The sequence below is a fragment of the Aureococcus anophagefferens genome, assembly GCF_000186865.1.
Source record: "Aureococcus anophagefferens unplaced genomic scaffold AURANscaffold_4, whole genome shotgun sequence".
In the NCBI taxonomy this organism is placed as follows: domain Eukaryota; class Pelagophyceae; order Pelagomonadales; family Pelagomonadaceae; genus Aureococcus; species Aureococcus anophagefferens.
The window spans coordinates 1170914-1197023 of NW_008705564.1; the positions used below are offsets into that span (position 1 = coordinate 1170914).

General features: G+C 72.6%; 5 protein-coding genes across 5 annotated transcripts in view; 1 reads left to right on the forward strand and 4 right to left on the reverse strand.

Annotated features, from left to right (window-relative positions):
- Positions 1–2965, forward strand: part of AURANDRAFT_62122 (hypothetical protein) — a gene marked incomplete at both ends in the record, with an annotated part of 8434 nt that extends 5469 nt beyond the window's left edge. The window contains 2 exons of the mRNA XM_009036039.1: positions 12–2051; positions 2936–2965. Of these exons, the coding sequence (XP_009034287.1) occupies positions 12–2051; positions 2936–2965 (2070 nt within the window). The remainder of the gene's footprint in view (positions 1–11; positions 2052–2935) is intronic.
- A 7900-nt stretch (positions 2966–10865) lies between these two features.
- On the reverse strand, positions 10866–11384 carry AURANDRAFT_21779 (hypothetical protein; the record flags this gene model as incomplete). Its single annotated transcript, XM_009036386.1, has 1 exon — positions 10866–11384. A coding segment is annotated over one exon (519 nt), but the record flags the coding sequence as incomplete, so codon positions are not given.
- Positions 11385–16265: 4881 nt separating this feature from the next.
- AURANDRAFT_8750 (hypothetical protein) lies at positions 16266–16502 on the reverse strand (the record flags this gene model as incomplete). The annotated part of the gene is made up of 1 exon (XM_009035931.1): positions 16266–16502. A coding segment is annotated over one exon (237 nt), but the record flags the coding sequence as incomplete, so codon positions are not given.
- A 4074-nt stretch (positions 16503–20576) lies between these two features.
- AURANDRAFT_4131 (hypothetical protein) lies at positions 20577–21311 on the reverse strand (the record flags this gene model as incomplete). Its single annotated transcript, XM_009035892.1, has 1 exon — positions 20577–21311. A coding segment is annotated over one exon (735 nt), but the record flags the coding sequence as incomplete, so codon positions are not given.
- Positions 21312–21745: 434 nt separating this feature from the next.
- Positions 21746–26110, reverse strand: part of AURANDRAFT_71012 (hypothetical protein) — a gene marked incomplete at both ends in the record, with an annotated part of 5836 nt that continues 1471 nt past the window's right edge. The window contains 2 exons of the mRNA XM_009036385.1: positions 21746–22612; positions 23082–24371. Of these exons, the coding sequence (XP_009034633.1) occupies positions 21746–22612; positions 23082–24371 (2157 nt within the window). The remainder of the gene's footprint in view (positions 22613–23081; positions 24372–26110) is intronic.

Below are 26110 nucleotides of genomic sequence, written 5' to 3' on the forward strand. Positions count from 1 at the left end.
GCGCGGCGCAGCTCGACGCCCTCGACGACGCCGTCGACCGCGACGACCTCGACGCCATCGAGGCCTGCGTCGACGCGATGCCGTCGAGCCCCGCGGCGGACCGCGGGCTCCGGAGGGCCGAGGCGCTCCGGGCCGAGCGGCTCGCGCGCGACGAGGCGGCGGACCTCGAGGACGCGCGCCGGGCCGCGCTCGACGCGGAGCGCGACGCCGCGCGCGTCGCGGCCGTCGCCGACGCGGGCCTCGCCGCGGCGCAGCGCGTCGGCTCGCCCGCGACGCTCGCCCGGGCCGTCGAGGCCCTCGGCCGCGACGCGTCGCCGGACAAGACGCGGCTCGCCGCGCACGTCCTGTCCACGCGGACGCGCGTCGCCGACGCGCTCGCGGCGGCGTCGGCGCCCGGCGAACTGGTCCGCGCGTGCCTCCGCGCGGAGCGGACGGGCCACCCGCGCGACGAGCGGGCCTACGCGGCCGCGCGGCGCGCGCTGCGGTCGGCCGTGCTCGCGAGCGGCGCGCTCTACGTGACGCGGTCGTCCCTGGGCCTGGACCCCGACGACCGCGACGACGAGCGGCGCCACGTCGCCCTCGTCGCGGGCAGCTTCGACGGCGCCACGGGCGCGTACCTCGGCCCCGCGCTCCTCTGCTCGCGCGACGGCGGCGACGGCGACGGCCCCGGCGACGGCGGCGAGTACCTGCTCGACGGCGCGGCGCTCGACGTCTACGCGCGCGAGGACCGCTGCTGCTTCGACGTGCGCGTCGACGGCGTGCCGCCGCTGGAGCTCGCGGCGGCCGGCGCCGCGGAGCGCGACGCGTGGGCGGACGCCGTGCGCGGCGCGCTCGCGGCGCACCACGGCGCGCTCGCCGAGTACGACGACCTCGACGCCGAGGCCTCCGAGGCGCGCCAGCGCCTCCTCCGGGCGGCGCGCTGCGGCGGCCCGGGCGACGCCGCGGCGGCGCCGGGCTTCCACGCGTCCCGCGCGCGCGCGCACGCGGCCAAGCCCGGGCTCGCGGCGCTCCGCGACCGGGTCCGCGCGCGGGCCGGGGACGCGGCCGACGCCGAGACGTTGGACGCGCTGCGCTCCGAGGCCGCGGTGCTCGGCCTCGGGGGCACGGCGGACGCGCTGAGCGCGCGCCTGGACGTCGAGGCGCTGCTCGACGCGGACGTCGCGGGCGCGGACGACCTCGACGGCCTCGTCCTCGCCATCGACCGCGCGCGCTTCGGCGGCGTGGGGCTGGACTCGCCCGCCTACACGCGCGCCGTGGCCAAGGGCGAGCGGCTCCTGGCCATGCAGCAGGCGCGCGACGAGCTCGCGCTCCTCCGCGCGTGCGAGGACGTCGCGGCGCTCGTCGAGGCCGCGGCGCGCGCGCGCGCCGCGGGGCTCCCGGACGAGGAGCTCGCGGCCATCTCGGCGAAGATCGACGCGCTCTGCGAGGCGCAGGAGCGGGCCTTCGGGACGCCGAAATCCGGCGACCGCGCGGTCCCCGTCCGGCCGACGAAGTCGACGGCGAAGAAGCGCGCGGCCGCGCGCGCGGCCGTCGCGGCCGCCGTCGCCGAGGCCGGGTCCTTCACGCTCGTCGCCGACGCGCTCGTCGCGACCTACAAGAGCGACGCGGCCGCCTGGCCGCCGAGGGCGCTCGTCGACGCCGTGTCCGCGGCGCCGCCGCTCATCCGCGGGCCGCTGGCCGTGCGCCTCGAGGTCCACGGCGAGTGGACCGCGTGCGACGACGCGAAGCTGTACGGCGTCACGTTCCAGGGCGACGCGCTCGCCGGGCCCATGCTCCGCGTCCGCGGCGAGTTCCTCCCGCTCCGCGACTGCCGCGTCGACGAGGCGCCGCCCGGCGCGGACCACGCGTTCGCCGTCGTCCACGCGAAGACGCCGCGCCTGCTCGTGCGCGCGGACGACGGCCGGCGCTGGGTCGGCGCCGTGCGCCGCGCGCTCGCCGCGCACGTCGACCTCCTCGCGCAGCTCCGCGCGGTGTCCCTCAAGCGGCGCACCGTGGACCGCGCGGAGGCCCGGGGCGTGGCCCGGGACCTCTTCGCGACGCGGGGGGCGGAGGTACGCGCGTAAGCTCGGGGTGAGCTCGGAGCGAGGGATGCTGCCGGATTTGATCTTTTGGTCGGAGCTAGGGGATGCTGCCGGGCTCGATCTCTCGCGCGCGAGCCTAGCGAGTGTACTAGACCCAGGCGAAGCCTATGTAGGAGCCTTACGACTGCGATGGATTGCGGGCGCCGACGGCCTCCTCGATGACAGCCAGGACCTTGACGCGCGCCTCTTCGTGTTCGCAGTGCAGAGGAATTTCGCGGGGCGTCGTGCCAACCGGCACGACGAGCGAAGTTATACTGCTATGGTACTCCTTGATCGACGGCGCGTCGATGTTTGCGCCACGCGTGATGAGCAAACGCACGATCGCGTCGGTCCGGTTGATATGATTTCGCGTCTTTTTGCGCACAACCTCTTGACTTTTTTCCTCGCTGATAAATTCCAGGAGTTGTGTCACAGCCCAATGTAGAGCGGTAAAGTCACCGCCGATCTCAACGGCCGAAGGATCGGCGCCGTTCTCCAGCAGGAGTCTTATCACGCCAACGTTAGACATGCCGGCGACGGCGAATACGAGCTCGGAACTGAAGTTCGCCACGCAATCTTCTCGTCGCTCACGTAGGAGGAGCTCTACCATCTGAAAGCGATTCGACGGCCAATAGCAATACTTTTTGTTCATGTCCCCGAGACGAGACATGAGCGCGTTTCTCTGGTTATTAGTTGAAGGGAATCGTGTCGTAACGGATGCTCCTCGTAGGAGCAGAACTGTGGCTATGTCGAAGTAGCCTTTCCTCGCTGCCACACCGAGCGCAGTATCCTGCTTCGGCAGCTGTCGGTCGATGGGGAAGCCGTAGTCGAGCAGAACATTGATAGTTTCAACAAAGTGACTGCCCTCGGCGCAGGCCATGGCTATCGGGGTTTCAGTGAAATGATCCCAGCTGGAGAGCTGCGCAGCATCTAGGAGAACTTTGAGCACCTTGTGCTGCCCGTACACACAGGCCGAAATAATTGCTTTTTCTTGTCCCTTCTCGCGCAGTGACGCCGCGAATTGCGGGTCCCGGCAGAGTTCCCGACACGCCGCGTCCTGGCCGTAGTGGACTGCAAACTCGAGAATCGATATTTCAGGAGTGTCCGGGTCATCCACATAGAGGCTGTATCCGAGGTCACGGAGCCTACGCAGGATGTGCGTGTGGCCGTGTTTTGTAGACCGCGTGACAATGTAGCGCAAATGTGTCTGTCGCTGCTGAAGATCCCCATGCAAAAGCGCCTCGACACAGTCCGCGTGGCCCTGGAAGACAGCATGCTTGAGCGCCTCACGTCGCCAAAACTCCGGCGCGAACATTGATAGAGATAGTATGGCTTCGACGACCGACGCGTGGCCGTTTCGCGCGGCTACCTCGAGCGCCATGCGTTCGGCCATGGGTTCCACGCCCCAATCCGAGAAGTTCGGCGCGAACAGCCGGGCTGCTCGCTGCATGATACGCGTGGCAATCATCATGCGCCGCACGGCCCACACATCGCCCGCCGCCGCTGCAGCTTCGAACGCGGGGTGCGTTGTCATCATGCGGCGCCAGTGATATGAGGTGCCGTCGGAGAGGCCCAGCGCAGCGAGCATGTCGCCTTTCTGCTCGGAGGAAAAGTCCGGTAATAGGTAATCATCTCTGCGCACCGACACAGTGACGGTGGTCACGCAAGGGACTTTGGCGACAAGGATTGCCGCGCCGACGACGTTGGCCGCCTTCATCGCGTAGTCGAGCGCCGTCACGTGCGGTTGGTCGTCCACGTTGGCGTAGCTGAGCGGGGCCTCCGCCATCGCAGGCGCCTCGAGCAGGCGCAGCAAGAGTTCGTTCTGTCCGTCGGCCGCGGCCGCGCACAAAAGACTCGCGGCAATCGGCGTCTCGCCGTAGTTGCGCTGAACGCCGAAGAGCTTCACCGGATCCTCGTCGGGAGCGCCCTCGCGCGCGTAGCGGACTGCGATTTGCCGAGATTCGTCGTCGTCACCGCTGTGGGGGATGGGGCGCAGGTAGGTGGCGCCATTCCAGGTGGTCTCCGTCTCTGCATGATTAAACCAGTTCATCGCGACAAATAGCTTGTCGCCCTCCGCGAGGCACGGCAGTCGATCCTCAGAAGTGACAGCCGCCAGGGCCGCATCGACGCGCGAGGCGCCGTCGCTGAGCTCGCCGAGGTGGCCGAGAACCTCGAGCGCCAGGGATCCCGCGAGGCTATCCGGCACGAAGAGGTGCCGACGAAGCAGCGCCTCCCGCTCCGGCGCGAAGCAAAGAAGAGGATCGCCACGAAAGCGGGCGACGATCGCGCGCGCGCAGCACGCGTGCACGAACGCATCGTCCAGAGCGATTGACGGATGATCACCGATTCGCACGAGGTGGCCAGCCTTCCACTCCTCGATGTCGTCGGGCACGTACTTCGGGTTGAAGGGCAGGAGTAAGCCTTGCAGGGCCTCGCGCCAGAGGCCTCGCTGCACGCGTGGTGGCAGCCCGGCCTCGCTGCAGATGTCGAGGAACGTCGCTTCGTCCGTGCCCCGGAAGACCGCGTTGCCGGACAGCTCGTCGTCGGTGAGGAAGACTCGCCAGCAGTACGCGTCGCAGACGCGCTCCAGGGTCGAAACGTCCGCGTGGGCTGACGCTAAAGCCGAGCGCGCGAAGAGGGCATTCAAGTGATGCGGCCCGACTTTGTTCATCCGCGACCAAGCACCGCATCCGCGGTAATCGCGCGTCGCCGCGCGCAGCAGTCGATAATGGACGCGATCGGCGCCTCCCATCGCCTCGATCATCTTGGCGGCCGTAGCTTCTCCGACGCCGTCGTCGCGCGGCGCCATGGTGCTATCCATCGCCTCGACTTGGCGCCGCATGCTGACCAGGCCCAAGCGATCATCTCGGCGCGCCGATACATCGAGGACGAGCATGCCCGCGTGGAGCAAGCCTTTCCGGATGCGCTGCAAAGAATCCAAGAAGGCCTCGGAACGTGCCACGTCAACATCATCGGCCGGCGGGGTGGCGATCGCCAGCGGCCGCCGCGGGCTCGGCACGCGCAGCACGCCTTCGCCGTATCCAACGTCGCTGCGCTCGTCCGTGTAGCCGTCGAAGTCGTATTCGAACATGATGAGGTCCAGGCTCGTATTACGCGGCGGCACAGCGCTGTACAAGGACAGCGGATTCTGCGAGGGCTCCGCGACCCGCGACGCGAAACCGCCGGCGCGCCGGATCGCAAAGAGCTCCGCTCGGCACGCGAGACGCGTCGCGCGGTGAAACCCAAAGCCTTCGCCGCGGCGCAGGCCGATCGGTGCCTCGATGATGATGGACGCGCATCGCAACGACGAATGAGCCCGCTTGGAGAGCGCCTCGAGCGTGAGCACGGTCTCCGCCCCCGCGAAGCGAAGCACCGCTGTCACGGCCTCGCCCGACGTCAAAACACTAATGAAGTCCAGGCCGGCGGCCCGCGGGCGGCGCTTGACGGGACGACCCGAAATAACCTCTACTTCTAGACGCGGACGTTTCGCGAAGACTGCTCCCATTTGGGTGGTGCGCCGGGCGAATGCGGGTGCTCTAGCCGGCTAGCTGAGGAGGCCGCCGACGCGTCCAACGCTCCCACCGCGGAGCCTCTGCGGACCCCAGTGCTTGCACGCAGCCTCTAGGCCGAACGGTCGGGCGTCGCCCTCGACTCCCCCCCCAGACCCTGCCGGCGGATTAGAACGTCACGCTCACGGGGCTGTCCGCGCGGTCCGGCAGCGGGAAGAGGAGCGGCGACGCGGGCCGCTCGAGGGGCACGGGGAGCTGCCGCTCGTCCTCGGTCATGACGACGACGGAGTGGACGACCTCGAAGACGTCCGGGTCCTCGGGGACGATCTTCCCCGTGAGGAGGTCGTACTCGACGTGGCGCCGCGGCCGGTACGTCGCCGCGGCGACGGAGCCCCCGAAGTCCGGCGCCGTGCGGGGCCGCGCGGACCGCGGGGTCCGCTTCGTCGGCGGCGGCGTCCGCGGCGGCCGCGGGTCCGGCGCGAGGGACGCGGAGGGGAACTCCGTGATGACCGTCGCGCCCTCGAGGAGCGATTCGCCGAGGAGCGGGCGGCCGCGGTCGTCGAGCACCTCGCTGAGCCGGAGCGTCTGGAAGCCGCCGAGGGACATGTTGTCGGCGTCGTGGACGTAGGTCCGGTGCGCCGACTGGCCGTCGGACGTGCGCACGGTGACGCCGGGCGCGACGGACGCCATGACCGACGCGCGCGCGGCCGCCTCGCGCGCCTCGACGTCCGACGCCTCGAAGAGCTTGGCCCGCGGGTCGAAGAGGGGCCTGCGCCGCAGGGACACGTCGCCGCCGAGCGCGCTGCCCGCGAGGTCCCACGCGTGGCGCGCGCGCGCGAGCGCGCCGCGCCGTCGCGCGTCGACGACGTGGCCGCGCGAGTCCAGGGTCGGCGCCGTCCGCGCCCAGTCCGCCCCCCGCTCCGTGACGTTCCACCTGACGGGGGGCTTGACCGTCGTCGCCGCGGCCGCGCGGCGCCCGCGGCGCCGCGTCGTCGACGCCTCCTCGGGGGCCGCGTCCCCGTCGCGCGCGGCCTTGAGCCGCTTCTTCTCCGCGACCTCCTGGCGGTGGAAGGCCCGCAGGTAGGACGCGACGGACGGCGTGTGGCTCTCGAGGTCCGCCTCGGGGTCGGGCAGCTCGACGACGACGGGGTCCTTGTCGAAGAAGGGCCGCTCGCGCCGCGCGGGCTTTTCGCGCGGCGCGGGCACGGCGCTCCCCGGCGGGCCGATGGTGCCCCGGAAGCTGCCGAGGCTCCGCGCGGAGTCGTTGGACTTGCGCAGCGCCGCCGGCGGCGACGACGCGCCGCTCTCGAACGTCGGCGGGTCCGGCTTCGCCGTCCGCTGCAGGTCGACGACGAGCTTCGTCGCCTTCTGGAAGCGCCGCTTCTTCCGCTTCTTCTTCGGCGCGTCCTCCTCGGGCGCCGGCGGCTCGGGCTCGGGCTCCGGCGGCGGCGACGGCCGCGTCGCGAGGCGCGACGACGCGAGCGTGTCGATCGCGCCGCTCTCGGGGTCCGGCTCGGGCCGCGGCGGCTCCGCGAAGCGGTCGCCCGCGTCGGCCGCGGCGTAGAAGGCGAGCGCGAGGCGCACCTGCTCGGCCATAACGCAGGCGCAGAAGGCCGGCGCCCTCCGGGCGTAGTCGCGGTCGACGACGTGCGCGCGCACGCCGTCGAGCGCCGCTTCTATAATATCGAGCGCGGCCTCCTCGCCGACCGTGTCGTCGGACGCCTCCGTCGCGACGATGAGCAGGCCCACGAGGTGGGTCGCGAACTCGTCCCTGCTCACGTTGCCGTCGCGGTCCTTGTCGAGCTCGCGCGAAAAGGCCTCGATGTCGCCGTCGCCGAGCGCGTGCGCGCCCTCGGCTCGGAGCGCCTCCATGGCCCGCCGCAGCTCGCGCATGCTCAGCGCCTCGTTGACGAAGAGGCTGTCGCTGTCCTCGAACCACTTCATGATGAGCTCCTTGAAGCTCATGCCCCGGGCGCTCGCCTCGAGCGCCCAGCGCACGGCGAGGCTCTGCGAGTCCCTGGGCAGGATCCGCGCCGGCGCGTCGTCGCGCGCGGGGACGTCCGCGGCGACGGTGGAGGCGCGCATCGCCGGCGCGGCGCTGCTCGAGCGCTGGTCTCTTTACGGAGCCGAATTGGCGGCTCGGGCTGCCGAGAGGACCTCCATCGGCTGTTACGTGGATCAAGGTTGACCTCACAAACAAGATGCAGTGGCAAATAAAATGGAGATGGTCTCTGATAAGGCCCGCACCGAACCCTTCGCGTAACCCCGGCCCCGCGCCCCCGCCGGCCGGCGCAGACTGACCTTTACCTTCCCGGAGGCCGAAGGCCGGAGGAGCACGGGCAAACTTGTGATCTCTGAAATCACAAGCGCCGCGTGAGCCATGCGCGGCCGACTCCCGAGCGCGTCGCGCGACGTTTCGCAGCAGCGCGCGCCGCGGCCCCTGCTCGCGACGCGCAGCGGCGGCGTGGCGCCGCAGTTCGTGCTCGTGCTCCTCGTGCTCGGGCTCTTCGCCCTGCACAGCGGCCACCGGGCGACGCTGGCGAGCCTCAAGAAGGACGCACCGGTCGCCGCCGCCGCGTCGGTCGCGCCGCCGCCGCCGCGAGCCGCGCCGCCGCCGCCGGTACCGCCGAACCCGAAACCGGACGTCGCCGCGCTCGTCGAGGCCTTCGAGGCCGCGGAGCGCGCCGTCGCCGACGTCAAGCGGCGCCTCGTCGACACGGCCTGCCACGCGCCCGACTGCTGGTGGCAGGCGAAGCCCGAGGCCGCGGAGGCCATAGCGGCGCTCCGGGCCGCGTCGCGCGCCGCCCTGGCGGCCAAGTACGGCGCGGAGCCCCACGTCGTGCGGTGCCGCCTCGAGTTCCCGGCGTCCATGCCCGACTTTGACACGGCGGGGCCGTCGGGCGACCTCGTCTGGACCATGGGCCCCGCGGACGCGATCCCCTACTCGACCCTCTTCTTCCTCGAGCGCGTCGTCGCACGCTTCGAGGGCGGCATCTTCCACCGCAACGCGCCCCACGTGCTCCAGGCCCAGGTCAAGGGCACGTCGGGGCAGCTCGCGTTCCAGGAGGCGAGCCCGGAGTTCCCGCACGCGGTCCACACGCTCGGCTTCGCGGGGCGGCCCGGCGGCGCGGGCGCGTTCTACGTGAACACGATCGACAACGTCCGCAACCACGGCGGCGACCGCAAGGGCGAGCCCGACGCGATTCTGGGCAAGCTCGTCGGCGCCGCGGCGCACGTCGCGACCCGCATGCGGACGCAGCCGGGCGGCACGAAGCCCAACGGCTTCGTCAACAAGGCCGAGAACCACATCCGGATCCTCGGCCTCGAGCTCCTCGAGGGGGAGGAGCGGCGCGCGGCGCTCGACGGCGCGTCGTTTTAGATTGATAAAGCCGGGGTTACGACGCCTCGAGCTCGCCGGCGCGCTGGAGGAAGGCGCTCGCGTGCGCGGCGTAGAGCGGGTCCGCCGCGGCGACGCGCGCCGCGCGGCCGAGGTAGTCCGCCGCGCGGGCCGGGTCGTCCGCGAGGTCCGCGAGCCTCGCGACGAGGTCGTGGAGCGGCAGCGGGAGCGCGAGGTCGTCGTCGTCGTCGTCGTCGTCGTCGTCGTCGTCGCCGCCGCCGTCGTCGGCGTCCGCGTCCGCGTCCGCGTCGGCGGCGGCGGCGCGGACGGCCGACGCCGCGACGCCGGACTCCCGCTCGCCGTCGTCGTAGTCGACGTCGTAGGTGCCGCCGTCGTGCGCGGCGGCGATCCTCCCCGGGTACCAGTGGCCCTCGGAGCCGTAGTCCGCCTCGACGGCCGCGCCGACGGCGAGGCGCGCGGGCCGGGCGCTCCCGCGGACCGCGGCCGCGGGCACGCGGCGCTCCCGCTCGCCGTCGTCGTAGTCGACGTCGTAGGTGCCGTCGTCGTGCGCGGCGGCGACCCTGCCCGGATAGTAGTGCCCCTCCAGGCCGTAGTCCGCCTCGACGGCGTCGCCCGCCGCGAACGACGCCGCCGGCGACGCCGGCGGGCCGCCGCGCGCCGCGCCGGCGTCGCCGACGACGCTCGCGAGCGCGCCAAAGGCCCCGGCCCGGTCGACGGCGAGGCCCAGGGCGCCGTCGGCGAGGGCGAGGCCCAGGCACGCCGTCGCCGCGCGGTGGCCCCGGCGCGACGCGTACCGCAGCAGCCGCCCCGCCTTGCGCGCGTCGCGGAAGCTCGCCGGCGCGTCGTCCGTGGGCGCGAGGCAGGGCCCGTCGAGGTCCAGGGGCGCCGGCGCCGCGGGGAGGTCGACGTCGCAGCCCGGCGCCGCGGGCAGGAGCGGGTGCGGGAGCCGCCGGTGCCACCGGGCCAGCGCGTACGCGCACCGCGCGTCGCCGCGCGCCGCGCCCGTCGCCGCGTGGAGCAGCGCCGACGCCGCGTCGGGCAGGGCCTGGGTCCAGCGGCCCTCGCAGTGGAGCCGCGCGAGGGCGCCGTGCACCTCGCCGAGCGCGACGTCGATCTTCCGGGGCTCGCGGCCGCCGCCGTCCGCCGCGACCGCGTCGAGCGCGGCGAGCGCGTCCCGCGCCTCGCGGACCGCGCGCTGCTCGTGGGTCGCCGTCGCCGGCGACTTGGGCGCCAGCAGGCCGCGGCGGTTGACGTCGACGGCGTCGACGTGGTCGTCGTCGCGCGCGCCGGCCGCGCGCTTCCCCCTGCGGTGCGCCTCCGCGGCCTCGAGGCGGCACCTGCGCGGAAACATCTTCGACCCGACTTCAATGTGAGCGTATGCGACGGTTTCGACGCGAGTTCTTCTGCCGTGCTTCGAGAACTCGACGAGAGCGATCGACTCGTCCAAAAGTCAGCCGAATCGACGTCGATTTGGACCGAGCTAGAGCATTTCAAAGTTTGGTCGGGACGTCCCGAACCGGCGGTCGCTTTCCACGCGGGGCGGCGCCGGCGCGCGTCGTCGTGGCAGGACATGCGCGTCTTGGCCTCGAGCCCCGCGAAGCGCACGACGGAGCTGCGGTGCGTGCGGTGGATCTTCTGCTTCGTGCGCGGCGACGTCTCCTCGGAGTCGGAGCCGACCCGTTTCGACGCCTCCGCGGCGCGGTGGCGCTCGACGGCGCTGAGGTCGAAGTGGGGGATGCCCAGCGCGTCGAAGAGCCCGTTCCTCCGCGAGTCCAGGGACGCGAAGAAGAGGGCCATGCCGCGGCGGCCGAGGTCGCCGTCGCCGCGCGACTCGTCCGACGAGTGGAGCTGCGGGTCCGTGTAGAGGTCGCCGACGCCCTGGACGTCGCAGACCAAGACGTCGCCCTCGGACGCGTAGAAGCTGAACGCCGAGAAGGCCTGGGGCGTGAGCCGCCGCTCGCTGTCGTCGACGTAGCCCGAGTTCGAGTTGTGCTTCACGAAGCCGAAGCCCCGCGCGTCCGTGCCGTCGATGAAGCGCTCCGCGCAGAACTTGGGCGACCCCGGGCGCCGCTGAAACTCCAACACGCAGCAGGCGATCATCTTGATGGGCTTCGGCGGCCGCAGCGCGTTGAACCGGTCCGCCCAGAGCGCCGCCTCGGTCTGCGTCTCGACGTCGTCGAACGCGCGGCGGTCGTCGCCGTCGTCCGCCGGTTTTTTATATTCCTTGAGCACGAAGTTGGGCACGCGGCGCCACTCGAGGGCGTGGTAGCGCTGCACGTAGCCGAAGTTGAGCTTCTTCGCGCGGTAGCACCGCCGCATCGCGCCCTCGTCGAAGACGCGGCCGTCGACCTTGACCAGCGACGGGTCCCGGGACCAGGTCCGCGCCGCGGCGTCGTAGCGGTGCCGCAGCACGACCTCCGCGGGCCGCAGCTCCAGCGCGTGGGACGCCCAGACGTCCGGCAGCGCGCGGACCTCGCGCGCGACCTGGGCGGAAATCAAATCTTCAACCCGACTTCAATGTGCGCTTATTTGAAAGTTTCGACGCAACCTCTTCGGCTCTGCTTCGAGAACTCAACGAGAGCAATCGATTCGTCCAAAAATCAGCCGAATCGACTTCGATTTGATCGAGATAGAGAGTTCTGAAGTTTGGTGGGGACCCCCCAAACCAGTGGTTGATTTCCACACAGGCGGCGACCGCGAGCACGTGGCGCCGGAGGTCCGCGCGCTTCTCCATGGACTCGGACCGCTCCAGCGCGGGCCGCGGCGGCTCCTCGACGGCCTCGAAGCCGCCGTGGGCCGTGAAGCGCCGCTTCGACGTCGGCGTCGGCCGCGAGCCGCGGACGTTTCTGACGACGAGCGCGACGACGGACATGTCGTCGACGTACTCGTCGTCGTCGCGGTCCGCCCACCAGCGCTTCTCCGACTCCGCGTGGATCGCCGCGACGACGTCGCGGAGCCGGTCCGCGTCGCCCCGGGCGTCGTCGACGCGGTCGTGCACCTCGTCGAGGGGCATCGCGTCGCTCACGCCGTCGCTGCACACGACGACGGCGACGTCGCCGAGCTCCCCCGGCGGCGCAAAGTCCGCGAGCGCGACCTCGCAGACGTCGGGCGCCGCGGAGACGCCGACGCGCTTGCCCAGGGCGTCGCCGAGGCTCCGGGTCATCGCGAGCCCCGGCCCGCCGTCGTCGGCCCAGACGCGGCCGTCGCGCACGAAGCCGCCCGCGGCCTCCACGGCCGCCCGGCCCGACTCCGCGTCGTGGGGGCGGCTCCGCCAGCTCTTGCGCTCCGTCCTCAGGGACACGGGCGAGTCGCCGACGGCGACGGCGACGACGGACCCGTCGGCCAAGACGCACGCGGCCGCGAGCGTCGTGCCCGACTTGGCGCCGTACTTCTCCTGGACGTCGTCGGCCATGGCGCCGGCTTCGAGCCGCGCGACGACGGTCTGGAAGACGCGCTTCCGCGCCGCCGGCTCGAGCGTCGAGAGGTCCGAGACGCCCGCGGCCGCGGCGCGCAGCTCGGCGACGACGCGCTGCGCCGCGAGCCGGGAGAAGTGCTCGCCGTGCGTGCCGTGGCCGTCGAAGACGGCCAGGAGGTGCTGGCCGGGCACGCCCAGCACGTCCGTCTTGACGACGCACGCGTCCTGGTTCACCTTGGGCTGGCCCTCGCTGAGCCCGCCGCAGCACGTGCCCGCCCACGCCGGCGCGGCGCCGCGCTCGAGCCAGACGTCCTTCGTCGCGAGGGAGGCGCAGGAGATGGCGGCGCCCTCGGCCTCGTCCGCCGGCTCCTCGTCGAGCGAGATTTCGTCGACGGCGAGCTTCGGCAGCTCCTCGTCGCTGTAGGTGACGCTCCGGCGGCGGCGCTGGGCCGCCATCATGGGGTTCATCGTTGTCGTGCGCGTAGGGCTTTGTTGTTTTCGGTTGCGCCGCGGCTTCTTTTTTTACGGGTTCTCGACGCGAACTTCTGGGGCTGGACACCGAGCAGCGACGACTCCAGGATCTCCGAGCTCGAGGGAGGCTGCCTCGCATCAACAACTCGGCGCGGGGGTGATGATGCCCCTCAGCTGACTGATGCCGTAGCAAACACGATGCCGTGGCTGAGCCCGCGTTCGGCGCTCTCTCCTTGACGTGAATCGCTCGCCGACGCCAGACGCGCTCGCCGAAAGGCCAAAGACAGGCATGGCGCCCGGCTTTTGGGGCCAGAGCCAGGAGGACGGCCCCTCCATCTACGAGCGCCTCGTCATGGAGGAGCAGCGCGAGAACGCGCGGCGCACGGGCCGGCGCGTCGGCGACGTCCTCGAGTCGCGCCAGCTCGAGGCGGCGCTCGAGGCGACGGCGGCGCTGCCGCGCAGCGCGTCGCGCGGGAGCCTCGGCGCCGCGTCGTCGGCGCCGTCGCTCGACGACGGCGCGTCGTTGCGCGACGACGACGACGTCGCGGGCGAGGACTGCGGCGGCGGCGGCGCCGGGCCGGTCGCGGCGGCGGCCGCGGCGGACGCGGCGGAGCAGCGGTCGCCGCTCGCGCTCGCGCCCGAGGAACTGATGATCCGTATCCTCGCGTACTGCGGCATCGAGGGCGGCGCGGTCGGCGCCGCGGCCTGCCGGTCCTGGCGCCGGGCCTGCGCGTCCGAGCCGCTCGCGGAGCTCCTCTGCCGCCGCCACTACGGCGCCGGGCGCGCGTTCCGGCCCGAGCGCTGGGGCGGCTGGCGCGGCATGCTCCTCCGGCGGTCGCGGCTCCGCCTCGGCGGCTTCTACGCGCTGCGCCAGTCGCGGAGCAAGCCCGTGAAGCAGGACATGAACACGCCGCGGGAGCTCGCGGGCACGTTCTGGCTCGAGGTCGCGTGGTGGCGCGTCTTCCGCTTCTTCGGCGACGGCACCGTCGCCTACGCGTTGTTCAACGAGGACCACGCGGACCCGAAGCGGCGCGCCGCGGCGCTGCTGGCGGCGCCCGCGCGCGCGGCCGCGGCGCCGGACCGGCGGCGGCGCGCCGCGCCGAAGCGCGACGCGGCGACGCTCGGCGCGTACGAGCTCGCGAAGCGCGACGTGTCCATGCTCCTCGAGCTCCCCTACGGCTGCATGCGCTTCGCCGCGACGCTGCGCCACGGCGACCTCGGCGCCCACTTCGCGACGCTCGACCTCGACCGCCACCAGCAGATCGAGCCCGACGGCCGCGTCCTCGACCACACGGTCCCGGAGGTCGCCGCGTTCAAGTTCGTCGCCGTGGCGGCGTGGGCCTAGGGGGAGCCCCGGGGGACCCTTGCTTTTGTGTAGATGATCAGTTCCCGCCGCGCGGCAGCCAGAACGAGACGGCGGAGCGCGCGACGACGACGGGCAGGCCGAGGATTTGGAGCATTTCGATTTGTCAAAGCACTTTGAAGTGCAAGGAGTCGATGATGCTGCAAGTCGGATGAGGGCCGCAAGTCGATGGATGAGTGGCGCCACAAGCCTATGGCGACCTAGCATTTAGGAATGCACGCCTAGACCCATCCATGGCCGCGCTCTCCGACGCCGCAGCGCTGAGCGCGGCCATGGCCAAGCTCGACGCGACGCTGGCCGGCACCGCGGACGACTCCGCCGCCGCCCAGGCCGCGGCGCTCTGGCGCGAGGTCGGCGCCGACGCGACGAAAAAGCGCCGTTTCCCGAGCCACGCGGCCGTCATGAAGGAGGTCGCGTCCGCCGACTATAGCGCGATCCTCGAATGCCCCTTCGACGCGCGAAGGAACCACGCCTCCGCCGCCGCGACGCGCACGCTCTGCGCGCACGGCGCCGTCGCGCGCTGCCGCGTCGAGTTCGACGGCGGCGCGGCCTACACGGGCCTCTTCGCCGGCGCGCCGGAGTGCCTCATCCGGCTCTCGACGGCCGTCGCGCCGGCCACGGGCGTCGCGAAGCACGTCCTCGGCAAGATCAAGCACGCGAAGCTCTTCCCCTGCGTGGCCATCAAGGGCCTGCGCGGCGGCGCGCCTTCCGGGAACTTGCTGTTCGCCGGCGCGAAGACGGGCCACGCGTCGGCGGACTTCTTCGACCGCGGCGTCTGCACGCAGCTGACGCACAAGATCCCGACCGCGCTCGCGCCGGCCGTGGCGCCCTTCAAGCGCTACTCGCGGCACCCGCTCGCGCTCGGCCTCAGCGACTGGGCCTGCGTCGACGCCGACGGGGCGGCCGTCGCGGATCCGGAGTTCCCCTGGTGCCTCGCGCTCTGCCCGTCCGCGACGCTCGCGGCGCCGCCGCTGCCGCCGTCCGCGCCGTTCGACGCGTTCATCGACGCGCTGCTGACCGTCGAGGCGGGCACGTGCCTCTACGACGTCTACGCCGCGGCGTCGCCCAAGGCGCTCGGCGGCGCGACGCCGGACATCGCGAGGATCGGCCGCGTCGTGACGACGTCGGAGATGCGCTACTCGCCGCCGGACTGCCAGCTCATCTTCAAGCACCAGGCCAAGGAGGAGGACTACGCCCTCCGGCCCGACTGGCTCGCGGAGCTCGCCACGCCCGTCGTCTGCCACGACGGCGCGCGGGGCACCGCGGAGAAGCACTGCGGCTCCAAGTTCTTCGACGCGCACGTCGCGAAGCGGGCCGCGCTAACAACGCGTCTAGAGCCCCAAGGTCTTCGACCGCCACCGTGAACACACGTCGTTCGTTAGAGCCCCATGGCGCGCTTCAGGTCGGCGGCCTGCCGCTCCGCCGCCGGGTCGGCGAAGAAGGCGACGGCGTCCGCGCGGTACGTCGCGAGCGTCGCCGCGTCCGTCGTGTCGATGGCGTCGTCGTGGATGTTCGGCGAGAACCGGAAGTAGGACCCGGGCGGCGCCAGGTCGGCGACGGCGTCGTGGATGAGCGTCGTCGACGTCGCCGAGTCGATGAGCTGCGTGACGATGCCGTCCCAGCCGAGCTCGTGCGCGTCCAGATTCTTCGTGAACTTCTCGCCCGTGCCCACGGAGACGACGGCGTCGATGGGCACGCCGGGGAAGAGCTTGCCCGCCTCGTGGATGGCGACGGCGCTCGGGTTGTTGGCGATGAGGGCGCCGTCGCAGAGCAGCTGGTGTTTGAGCTTCAGCGGCGTGAAGAGCGTCGGCGCCGCCGTCGCCGCGCGGAGCGCGGACCGGAGCGACAGCTGGCACGTGCCCGGGTAGCGGCTCTCGCTGTCGTCGGGGTACTCGTAGCTCCGCAGCAGCGAGATCGTCGCCGGGCAGACGGAGAGGAGCGTCGAGAGGATCGCGACCTCGGGCGCGCCCGGCGCCTCCGCGGCGTCGAGCAGGTCGTCGTCGCCGAGCAGGTCGCGCAGCACGTCCTCGATGTGGTTCTCGTCGTAGCGCGCGCGCCGCAGCACGAGCTGCACGTCGCCCTTGCCGCCCTCCTTGACGAAGATGCGGTCGATCAGCGCGTCGTAGAGCCGCGCCGCGACGTCCAAGGAGCACTGCTTCGCGCCGAGGAGCACGGCCAAAATCGCGCCCGTCGACGTGCCCACGACCAAATCGAAGACGTCGCTGGGCTCCCGACCGGGAAAGGCCCTCGCCTGGAGCTCCTTGAGGAGCTGGATCGTGATGACGCCGCGCGAGCCGCCGCCGTCGAGCGACAACACGCGCAGCCCCCGGTTCGTCGGCGCGTCGCGGCGGCCCAGCGCCGCCCGGAGCCGCGCCGCGAGGCGCCGCTCGACGTCGGCGTCGTCCGCCGGCGGCGCCGGCGACAGCAGCCCCCGCGGGTCCGCGGCGCCGCGGCTCGGTCGTCGGTCGCGCTCGTAGAGCCGCGCGCACGTTGCGCAGTTGTCCCGCGCGGTCGCGACGCGCGACGCCCGCGTCGCGCCGTGCGCCCGGGCGGCGGCCTCGAGGTAGCGCCGGACGGTCGCCTCGCGGCGCAGCGCGGCGACGGCCGCGCCGCGGCCCTTGCCCGGCTTCACGGCCGCGAGCGCGAGCCGGAGCGCCGCGGCCCGGCAGCGCGCGTTGCGCGGCCGCGGGTCCCGCAGCAGCCCCGCGACGAGCGCGCCGACGCGGTCCGCGTCGAGCACGGGGTCCGAGACCTCGGGCGCGGCCGCGGAGCCGGGGAGGTCCGCGTAGGGGACTTCGACGACGTCGGACGCGGAGGACCGCGAGTCGAGGTCCACGAGGTGCGCCAGCGCTTCGGCGGCCAGGGCCGCGCCGCCGTACCGGCGCCGCCGCCACCAGCGCCGCACGCCGCGGCCCGCGGCCTCGTAGAGCAGCGAGAGCGCGTCGCCGTCGGCGCAGAACCGCCTCAGCTGCTCCTCTGTTCGGCAGCTCAGGGCCGTCCTCGCGGCGGACGCGGCGGCGTCGCCGGCGACGTCCGCGACGCGCCGCGCGCGCGCGAGGGCCGCGGCGACGTCGACGAGCTGCACCGCGCCGTCGGCCGGCGGCGGCGTCGCGCCCCTCGCCGCGGACCCCCGTAGAAACGCGGCCTCGCCCACGTCGTAGGCCTCGACGCTCATCTCGCCGTCGAGGGACCGGCCCCGGGCGCCGCTCAGCGGCGCGTCGGCGAGCAGCTCGTTCGTCGACGTCGCCGCGAGGAGCTCGTGGCGCGCGTCCTCGAGCGCTTCCGGTTCGTCCGCCGCGGCCGCCTCCGCGAGCGCCTCGTCCGTCGGCGCCGACGCGAGCCAGGACACGTAGGAGCTCTCCTCCGCGGGCGCCTCCTCGAGCGGCCGGTGGCCGGGCACGCGCGCGAGGAGGCCCCGCATGCCGGAGCCCAACGTCAACGGCGCCGGCGGCTCCAGGTTCTCCTCGGCGGCGAGCTGCTGCAGCGTCGTTTTCGTGATCGGCAGCGGCGCGACGACGGGCTTCGTCGTTTGCCGGAGCGCGCGGACCGAGGCCAGCAGCGCAAGCAGTCGCATTGTTCTCGATGACATTGCCGCGCTCCGAGGTTCAGCGCGGCGTATGCGTCAAAATGGGGCCGTTCACATGTTTACCCATGCTTGTTGCCGTCATCAATACTAGTAGCGGAGCAGCCCAGGATGGCTGCCGCGACGCGCTCCCTGCGCTGGCTGGCGCTCGCGGTCGCAGCCCGCGCCGCGCGGCACCACCATGCGACCCCCCGCTTCGCCGACGCCGACGCCGTCGCGCGGCCCGCCGCCGGCGGAAGCGGCCCGACGCCGCGCTTCTTCTTCGTGTTAGGCGTCGAAGGCACGGGCCACCACTTCTGGACGGAGCTCGGCGCCAAGCTCAACGGCGGCGAGCTCGACCGGCTGCCCGAGGAGGCGCGGCGGCGCGTCGACGGCGTGCTCACGGAGGTGACGTCCTGCTTCTTCAGCCTGAGCCAGCCGCGGACGCCGCGGCCGTGCCCCGGCTGCGAGGCCCGGCAGATCTGCGCGTTCCGCTGGCGCGCGGACCCCTGGCCCACGGGCAAGGCGCTGGCCGTCAACGGCTGCTCCTACCCCTGCGGCGCGCGGGACCGGGGCAACGCGAACAACCTGTTCAAGTACACGAGCCCGGACTTCCCGCGCGTCGCGCGCGAGCTCGCGCGGTGGTCCGCGTACGAGCCGCGGCCCGTCGTCATGCTCCGGGACCCCGTCGCCGCGGCGACGTCGGCCCACTTCCGGCGCCACGCCCTCGAGCAGGCCTTCGAGACGACGGCCTTCGAGCTCTACCAGTCCCTGGGGCTCCTCGACCGCCAGGTCCGCCACGTCGAGCAGCAGTTCGCCGTGCTCGTCGTCCACTACGAGGACCTCGTGGCGCGGGCCACGGACGCGGGCTTCGCCAACGCCACGGGCCGCGTCGCCGCGTTCCTGGGCCACGACGCGGCCGCGCTCCGCTTCGCGCTCGCGGGCGGCGCGCGCGAGCGCCGCGACGGCGAGCCCCAGGCCAAGGCGCCCCAGCCCCACCAGCGCCGCTACGTCGAGTACCTCTTCCTCCTCTCCGCGACGGCGCGGGACTGGTACCCGCGCCTCTGGCCCGACTCGACCCGCTACGTCGCGGCCGCGGCCGCGAACGCGGACCCGCGCCTCGCGCCGCGCCGGCGGCGGGCGTCGTAACGGGGGTCTTCGATGCGCGTCGCGGGCCACGCGTGTCTGGAGCCGCCTTCGGGCCCCGGCCGGGCGCGGCGACGCGCATCGGAGACTTCTTCAACAATTACTTCAAACGAGGGACTTTTTGAGGGGCAGCCCCAAGCGAGCATGGAGCGGCCCGAAGAGGTCATGCCTTACACCCCGTTTGAGAACAAGGTCCAGGAGCCCTGGCGGGAGCTCTGGAACACGCACAGAGTCGTGCTCGATGCCGCGCACGACGAGGCGGCGTTCAAGCGCTGCGTCAAGGACTGCCTGCGGCTCGTGTCGACGCGCTGCGCCATGTGCGCGACGAGCATGGCGACATCGCTGCGCTGCGCGAACTGCAAGACGATCTACTGCAGCAAGAAATGCCAGGCGGCGCACTGGAAGCGCGGCGGCCACAAGGCCCGGTGCCGCGAGATCGCGCGCGTCGGCGCGGAGCAGGACTACGCGGACCGCCGGGCCGCGGACGAGGCGGCGAAGGCGGCCCGGGCCTGCGAGGAGGACTGCGAGGGCCTGCGCTGCTTCGTCTGCCTCGGCGACGAGGCCGGGCTCGTGCGCGGCTGCGGCTGCCGCGGCGCCGCGGGCGCCGCGCACCTGCGTTGCCTGGCCAAGTTCGCGAAGATCAAGGTCGAGGAGGACGGCCGCCAGGAGTTCTGGTACGACTGCCGCGTCTGCGGCCAGAGCTACCACGGGCCGGTGCAGATCGCCATGGCCTGGGAGGTCTGGCGCGAGTACCGGGGCCGGCCCGACGGCGACCGCTGCAAGGCGCTCGCGGTCAACACGCTCGCGCAGGGCGCGTTCGCCGCGGGCGACTTCGCGCTCGCGCTGCGCTGCTTCCTCGCCCACATCGCCATCGGGCGGCTCTACTTTAGCGACTGCGTCCTCGACTGCGCCGTCAAGCACTTCCCGGAGGTGTCCGGGTGCCTCCAGGCCCTCGGCGAACGGGCGGCGGCGCTCGCGCTGGACCAGCTGACCCTCACGTGCTGTACGGCGGCGTTCGGCCCCGAGGACATACGCGCGCTCCTCTGCGCGCGGAACGTGGCGGTGTCGCTCTCGAGGCACGGCGAGCACCACGGGGCCATCGCGCTCCTCCGGGAGAAGATCCCGGTCTGCGCGCGCGCCTTCGGCGACGACCACGAGACGACGATGACCTTCCGCAGCGTGCTCTGCAAGGCGCTCCTCGCGGGCGACCGCATCGCGGCCGCGGTCAAAGCGGACGCGCGCGGCGGCCGCCTCGGCGACCTCGTCCTCGAGATCGCCGAGGCCGCGGTCCTCGCGGAGCGCGCCGTCGCGTTCTCGACGCGCTTCTACGGCGTCGCGCACCCGACGACGAACAACCGGCGGCAGGACCTCGCGGTCGCGCGCCAGGAGATCGAGAAGTTCGGCATGAAGGAGCAGCTCGCGGAGCTCGGCGCGGAGGGGCTCCGCGCGCGGCTCTGCGCGGAGATCGACGCGGCGGGGCCGGGCTGAGCGTTACAAGTTCCGCGGGTCGACGGACTGCCAGGAGCCCGCGGGGAGCTGCGCGCGGCGGCTCTCGGGCGTCGGCCGCGCGGCGCCCGGCGCCTGGTCCGGCGCGCCGTAGTCGCCGGCGCCCTTGTAGTCGTCGACGTCCTCCTCCTCGTCGACGACGAGCGACTTCTGGAAGAGCGCGTCGAAGCCGCCCGCGGCCTTGGCCTTGGCCCGGAGCTTCGGCGCGGCGTTGAGCATGCCGTAGGTCTGCTTCTCGCAGATGGGGCAGCGCGTGTTCTTCTCGCGGAAGTGGGACGACGCGCACGACGCGCAGTAGTAGTGGCCGCAGGTCGTCATCATGGGGTCCTTGAAGGGCCCGCGGCACAGGTGGCACGCGAAGGGCAGCTCCTCGGCGCCCGCGCCCACGCGGAATTTGTTCGCCTCGCGCTCGTCGTCGCTGTCGGGCTCGCCGAGCTTGCCGAGCATCTCGCGCTCCTTGTCGCGCTCCTTCTGGCGCTGGTACTCGGCCTCGAGCTGCCAGCCCGTCTTGTAGTCGCCGCGGTCGTGCATGAACTTGCACGAGTCGCCGTAGCCGCAGAAGCCCGTGTCCTTGTAGTCCTTGCACACGTCGGGCTGGTAGTCGAAGCGGCACGTGTTGCGCACGAACGACGGCGCGCGGATGGGGCCCTTGGTGCCCGTGTACTTGTTCGCGCCGATCTGCGCCTCGTTGAGCTTCACGTAGGACTTGTAGCCAGCCTGGCCCTGGTAGAGGCCCGTCTCGTCGTTCGTCGCGCCCGCCTCCTGGAGCTCGAACTTGCGGCGGAGGAGCGCCCGCGCGTCCTGGTCCTTGTCCGTGTCGAAGTCCTGGTGCGCGAACGCGCCGCCGCGGTGCTCGACGGGCGCGACGTCGCGGCTGCTCGCGAAGACCGCGGCGCCCTGCATGCGGTCGTCGTCGTCGCTGTCGCCGTCGTCGTCGCCCCTCGTGCCAAAGTGGGCGCCCCGCGTCTGCTTGCGCTCCTTGGCGACGATCGTCGCGTGCGCGGGCTCGTCGGCCGACGCCGCGGCGGGCTCCTCGCGCGCGCGCTTCGAGCCCTTGCGCTCGCGCTTCTTGAACATGGATGCCTCGGGGCGCTCCTCAGTGACAGGCGGAGGAGAACTGCGGCGCCGGTCCCTTCCGAGGTCGTCACGGCGAGTCCTTCTACAGGCAGTGCCAGACAATCGAGTAGTCCATCGCGCTTCGCCGCGGCCGACCTTGTCGAGCTCCTTGCCGGCACGGATCCGGAGCGGACTGGTATGCTGTCCCACGCGTGAGGCCTTACGTGCGCCCGGCGGCCGCACCAGCGAAAGCGGCAGCACTTATTGCAGGGACATACAAAGCGAAAGAAGCGGCGGCGTCAGTAGCCGACCTGGAGGACCGTGCCGGCGGGCGCGTTGGGGGGCACCGTGACGGCCACCCTCTCGCCCGTCGGCGCGGTCGCGTGGATGACGGCGCCCGGCGCGGCGCCCGGCGGGATAGCGACCCGCAGGACGCGCGGCGGGGCCTCCAGCACAACGACGGGGGTCTGGGCGACGTAGGGCTTCGGGTGCGGAGAAGGCGCGAGCTGGACGAGGGCCGGCGGCGGGTCGGGGTACTCGCCGGCGTCGTAGTTCGGTCTCTTCAGGAAGCCGACGCAGGGGATGAAGGTCGCGTGGCCCTGCCAGCCGTGGGGCCCGTCGCGGAAGTGGCGCTCGGGCGCGTAGAACCAGTACTGGAACAGGAGCCAGCACCACCAGGCGAAGACGAACCCGCAGATCATCGAGGTAATCGCATTTGCCGCGGCGGTCCCGATCTCCATTTCGAGCTTTTTGATGTCTTCGGATGGGTCCACGAGCTTGACGCACTCCGGGCGCGCGCACCGCCATTCGTCGGCCGGCGCGCGGCGCGGCGCCCAGCAGTCGACGGTGTCGTTGACGTACTTTTCGCCCTTGCAGCCGTGCTTCCGCTCGGACCGGAGCAGCGCGGACGCGTCGAGGCCCGCGAGGGCCGCGGCGCCCGGCTCGACGCGGAAGAAGTACTGCCACCGGACCCGCTGGCACCGATTCTTCTTATTCTTCTTCTTCCGATTCTCCTCCTTCTTCTCCTTCTTCGTCTGGGCTAAACGTCGTCGCCGTTCCGGTTCCAGGTAGGTCTCGCAGGGCTTTCCCTTCTCGCACTGGCGCTTCTCGACGACGACGCAGGCCTTCCCGAGGTACGCGAAGTCCTCCTCGTTGAGCGAGCTCGCCTCGGCTTGCTTCTCTTCCGCGTGGAGGCAAAAGGGGATGCCCAGGGCGAGCATGACCATCAGACCGACGAAAATTTAACATGGGGAGCTACAGAGGCAGCAGCTTTTGCAGCCCAGCTTCTCGCTTCGAGACTTCTGGTGCCACTTCTTGCCCATCGTGGGCAGGCGACGCGCGACGAGCGGCGCGCCGGCGCCGACAACGCTCCAATGCTCACACTGCTCACCTTCCGCGGAAGCCCGAGCCGGCGCCGACAACGCTCCAATGCTCACACTGCTCACGTGATCACCTTCCGCGGCGCGGAGATTACACGTCAACGTGTCTTCAACCATTCGGCGGACGCCAAGTACTGGGACGACTAATCGGGCCCGCGCGTCCCCTCCAACGGCGAGTCCGTCGTTCTTATCGCGCCTTGTCCTCGGCGAGGAGCCCCTGGAGGAAGCGCGTCGTCTCGGTGATGCGCGCCGCGACGCGCTCCCGGTCGGCCTCGCCGATGCGGCCGCCGAACTTGGCGTGGAACTTGTCGGAGTGCCACTTGAGCAGGGCCGCGCGCGCGGCCCTGCGCTTCGCGTCCGCGGGCGACGACGGGTCGAGGCCGAGGCCGCCCCAGCCGCTCGTCGTCGGCAGCCAGGCGATGGCCTCGTAGGCGATGGGCCCCGTCGACGCCGCGAGGTCGTCGAGGCTCCGGCCGCCGCCGCTCGTCGCGGGCCGCGGCGGCGGCGGCCGCCGGCCGGGGAGCGGCGTCGCCGCGCGCGCTTTCGGCGGCGGCGGCCGCGCGGCCTCCTCGGCGCGCCGCGCGCGCTCGTCGCGGTCGCGCGCCGCGGCGCGCCGCCGCTCGGCCTCGGCGGCCCTGGCCGCCTCGGCGCGCGCGGCGCGGTCGCGGTCCGCGCGCGCCTCGGCCTCCCGCCGCTCGCGCGCCCGGTCGGCCTCCGCGCGCGCGCGGCGGTCCGCGTCGGCGGACTGGCGCCGCGCGCGGCGCTTCGCGGCCTGCTTCGCGCGGAACTGGAGGACCTCCTCCTGGTAGTCGGTCTCGTCGTCGTCGCCGCCCCAGAACGCGTCGCGCGCCGCCGCGTAGCGGCTGCCCTTGGACGCCTCCTTCTGGAACTGCTCCGCGAAGGGTTTCGCGCCGGCGTAGGAGTCGGCGACGGCGCGGTCCGCGGGCGCCATCGCCGCGCGCGCGCGCCGCTTCTCCTCGCGCCGGAGCTCCTCGGCCTTGATGATCTCTCGCTTGATCGCGCTCTCCAGGAGCTGGTGCTTGAGCTCGTCGCGCTCGACGCGCCGCGCGAGCGTCGAGCGCCCGCGGTCTTCGGAAGCGACGGCGCTCAGCGCCTCGAGGAGGCCCGCGTCGTCGACGCGCGCGACGACGTAGATCTTGCCGCCGGCGACGGGCCGCACGCGCGGCGCGGGCCGGCCGCCGGCGGCCGCGAGGCGCCGCCGGCTCGTCTCCTCGAACGACGGCGCGCGCTGTCGGCTCGCCTGGCGCACGAAGTCGTCGTAGGACCGGGGCATGGGCACCTCGTACGTCTTGTCCCCGGGCGCCCGCAGCGCCTCCTCCCGGAAGAGCTGGGCCCGCATGGTCTGCATGACCGGGTCGGCGAGGGCCGCGGCGTGCTCGGGCGTCACGCGGCTCGGGCTCGCGCCCGCCGTCTTCTTCGTGAACGACAGCCGCCGCCCGCGGAAGAGAGGCATCAGGCTGAGACCGACGGCGGCGCCGACGACGCGCTGACGGCGCCGATGGAGGTCGAGGTCCACGCGCCGAAGCTGGAGGTGGGGCTGCCCGCCTAGGCCATGCCCTTCTAACGAAACTTTGGTGGGTGAACATCTTTCTTGAAGTGTCCGATGATGATGAGGCGCCTCGGGCTGCTTTGGTTCGTGGCCCGCGCGCTCGCGGAGGACAGCCCGCGCGTGGCGCTGTCGGTCTACGACCCGACGGTCGTCGCCGCCGGCGACTTCGTCCTCGACGAGCTGCGCAAGCTGTCGGACTCTGGGGTCTACACGACGCTCACGCTGGTGCGCTCGACCACAACCCCACCCCGTGTAAAAAAAACGTCTGATACATAGGGGTCCATCGCGTCGGCCGAGGCGCAGCGCGGCGCCTTCCACGAGAACCTCTTCCTCGACCTCGTCCTCGCGTCGCCGCACTTCGAGAGCGGGAACGCGTCGGAGACCTTCGAGACGCTGGTCATGGCGCGGTTCCGCGACGGCGCGCGGAGCTTCGCCATCGACCGCTTCCCGGAAATGGAGGCCGGCGCCGTCGAGGCCTTCCACGACGCCTCCGTCGAGCGGCGCCGCGCGGCGCGCGCGCGCGCGCTCGCGGACCTCGAGCTCGACTACTGCGACGGGCCCGGCGACGACTGCGGCGCCGAGACCGAGGCGTCCTACCTCGAGCGCACGTCGGCGGAGCTCCTCGACGAGCTCAAGGACGCCGCGCGCCGCCCGGACCGCCGGTCACGCGCGCAGGACGTCCTCGAGAAGCGCGCGGAGGAGGACCGGCTCCGCCACCTCGTCGACCTCCACAAGCGGACCACCTACGAGCTCGACGCCATCGCCCGCGACGAGGCCGACCTCGCCACGCGCCGCGCCATCGCGAAGCAGGTCCTCGACGAGCGCATGGCGCTCGCCTCGTAAAACCTGACCTGGCTGTCAGGGCCGGCGCCACCGGGGTCCCGACGATCCGGGGCGACCCCGCGCGCTCGGACGCAATCCTGGCGCGATCCGGGGCGACCGGAGAGAACTGAGCGGTCCCGCGCCCAACGGGCCCCTGCGCGACGGTCCGGCCCCGGGACGGGGGGCGGGGACGGCGGGCACGGGGGTTCCGGCACGGTAAATGCGCTCAGGGCACGCGGCCCGGCACGGGCCCGGCACGCGGCACGGCACTCGGCACGGGCCCCCGGGCACGGGCCGGGCACGGGCCACGCGGCCCGGCACGGGCCCGGCACTCGGCACGGGCCCCGGGCACGGGCCGGGCACGGGCCGGGGAGGCCCGGCACGGGCCCGGCACGGGGCCCCGGGCACGGCCCGGGCACGGGCCGGGGACGTGGCCGGGGACCGCGGCACGCACCGTCGCGCAGGGGCCCCTCGCCCACACGATCCAGTCATCGCCGCCTCAATCCGAGGATCGAGCAGATCGCGCGTCTTCGCAGCAGCAGTCGACCCCTTGCACCACCATGAAGCTCTGCCTCGCGCTCCTCCTCGCTCCCGCCGCGGCATTCGTGCCGCCGAGCCTCGTGGGCGCGCCGAAGACCGTGTCGTTCGGCGCCTACGACGACGCCGTCGCCGAAGCGCTCGCTGCCACGCAGCAGTACGGCTTCACGTCCGGCGAGGCCAAGACCGCGCGCGTCCCGCCGCGTCTCCTTTCGTCCGCGACGCGCGGCGCCGCGGCGCGCGGCGCGCCGCCGCGGCGGCGGCGCCGCGACCGCGACGCGCGCGCGCGCGGCCCCGGTTCGGCCGAAAAAAACTTCAACAATCGAGCCGCGCCCGTCCTAGGTGGTCCGCGGTCG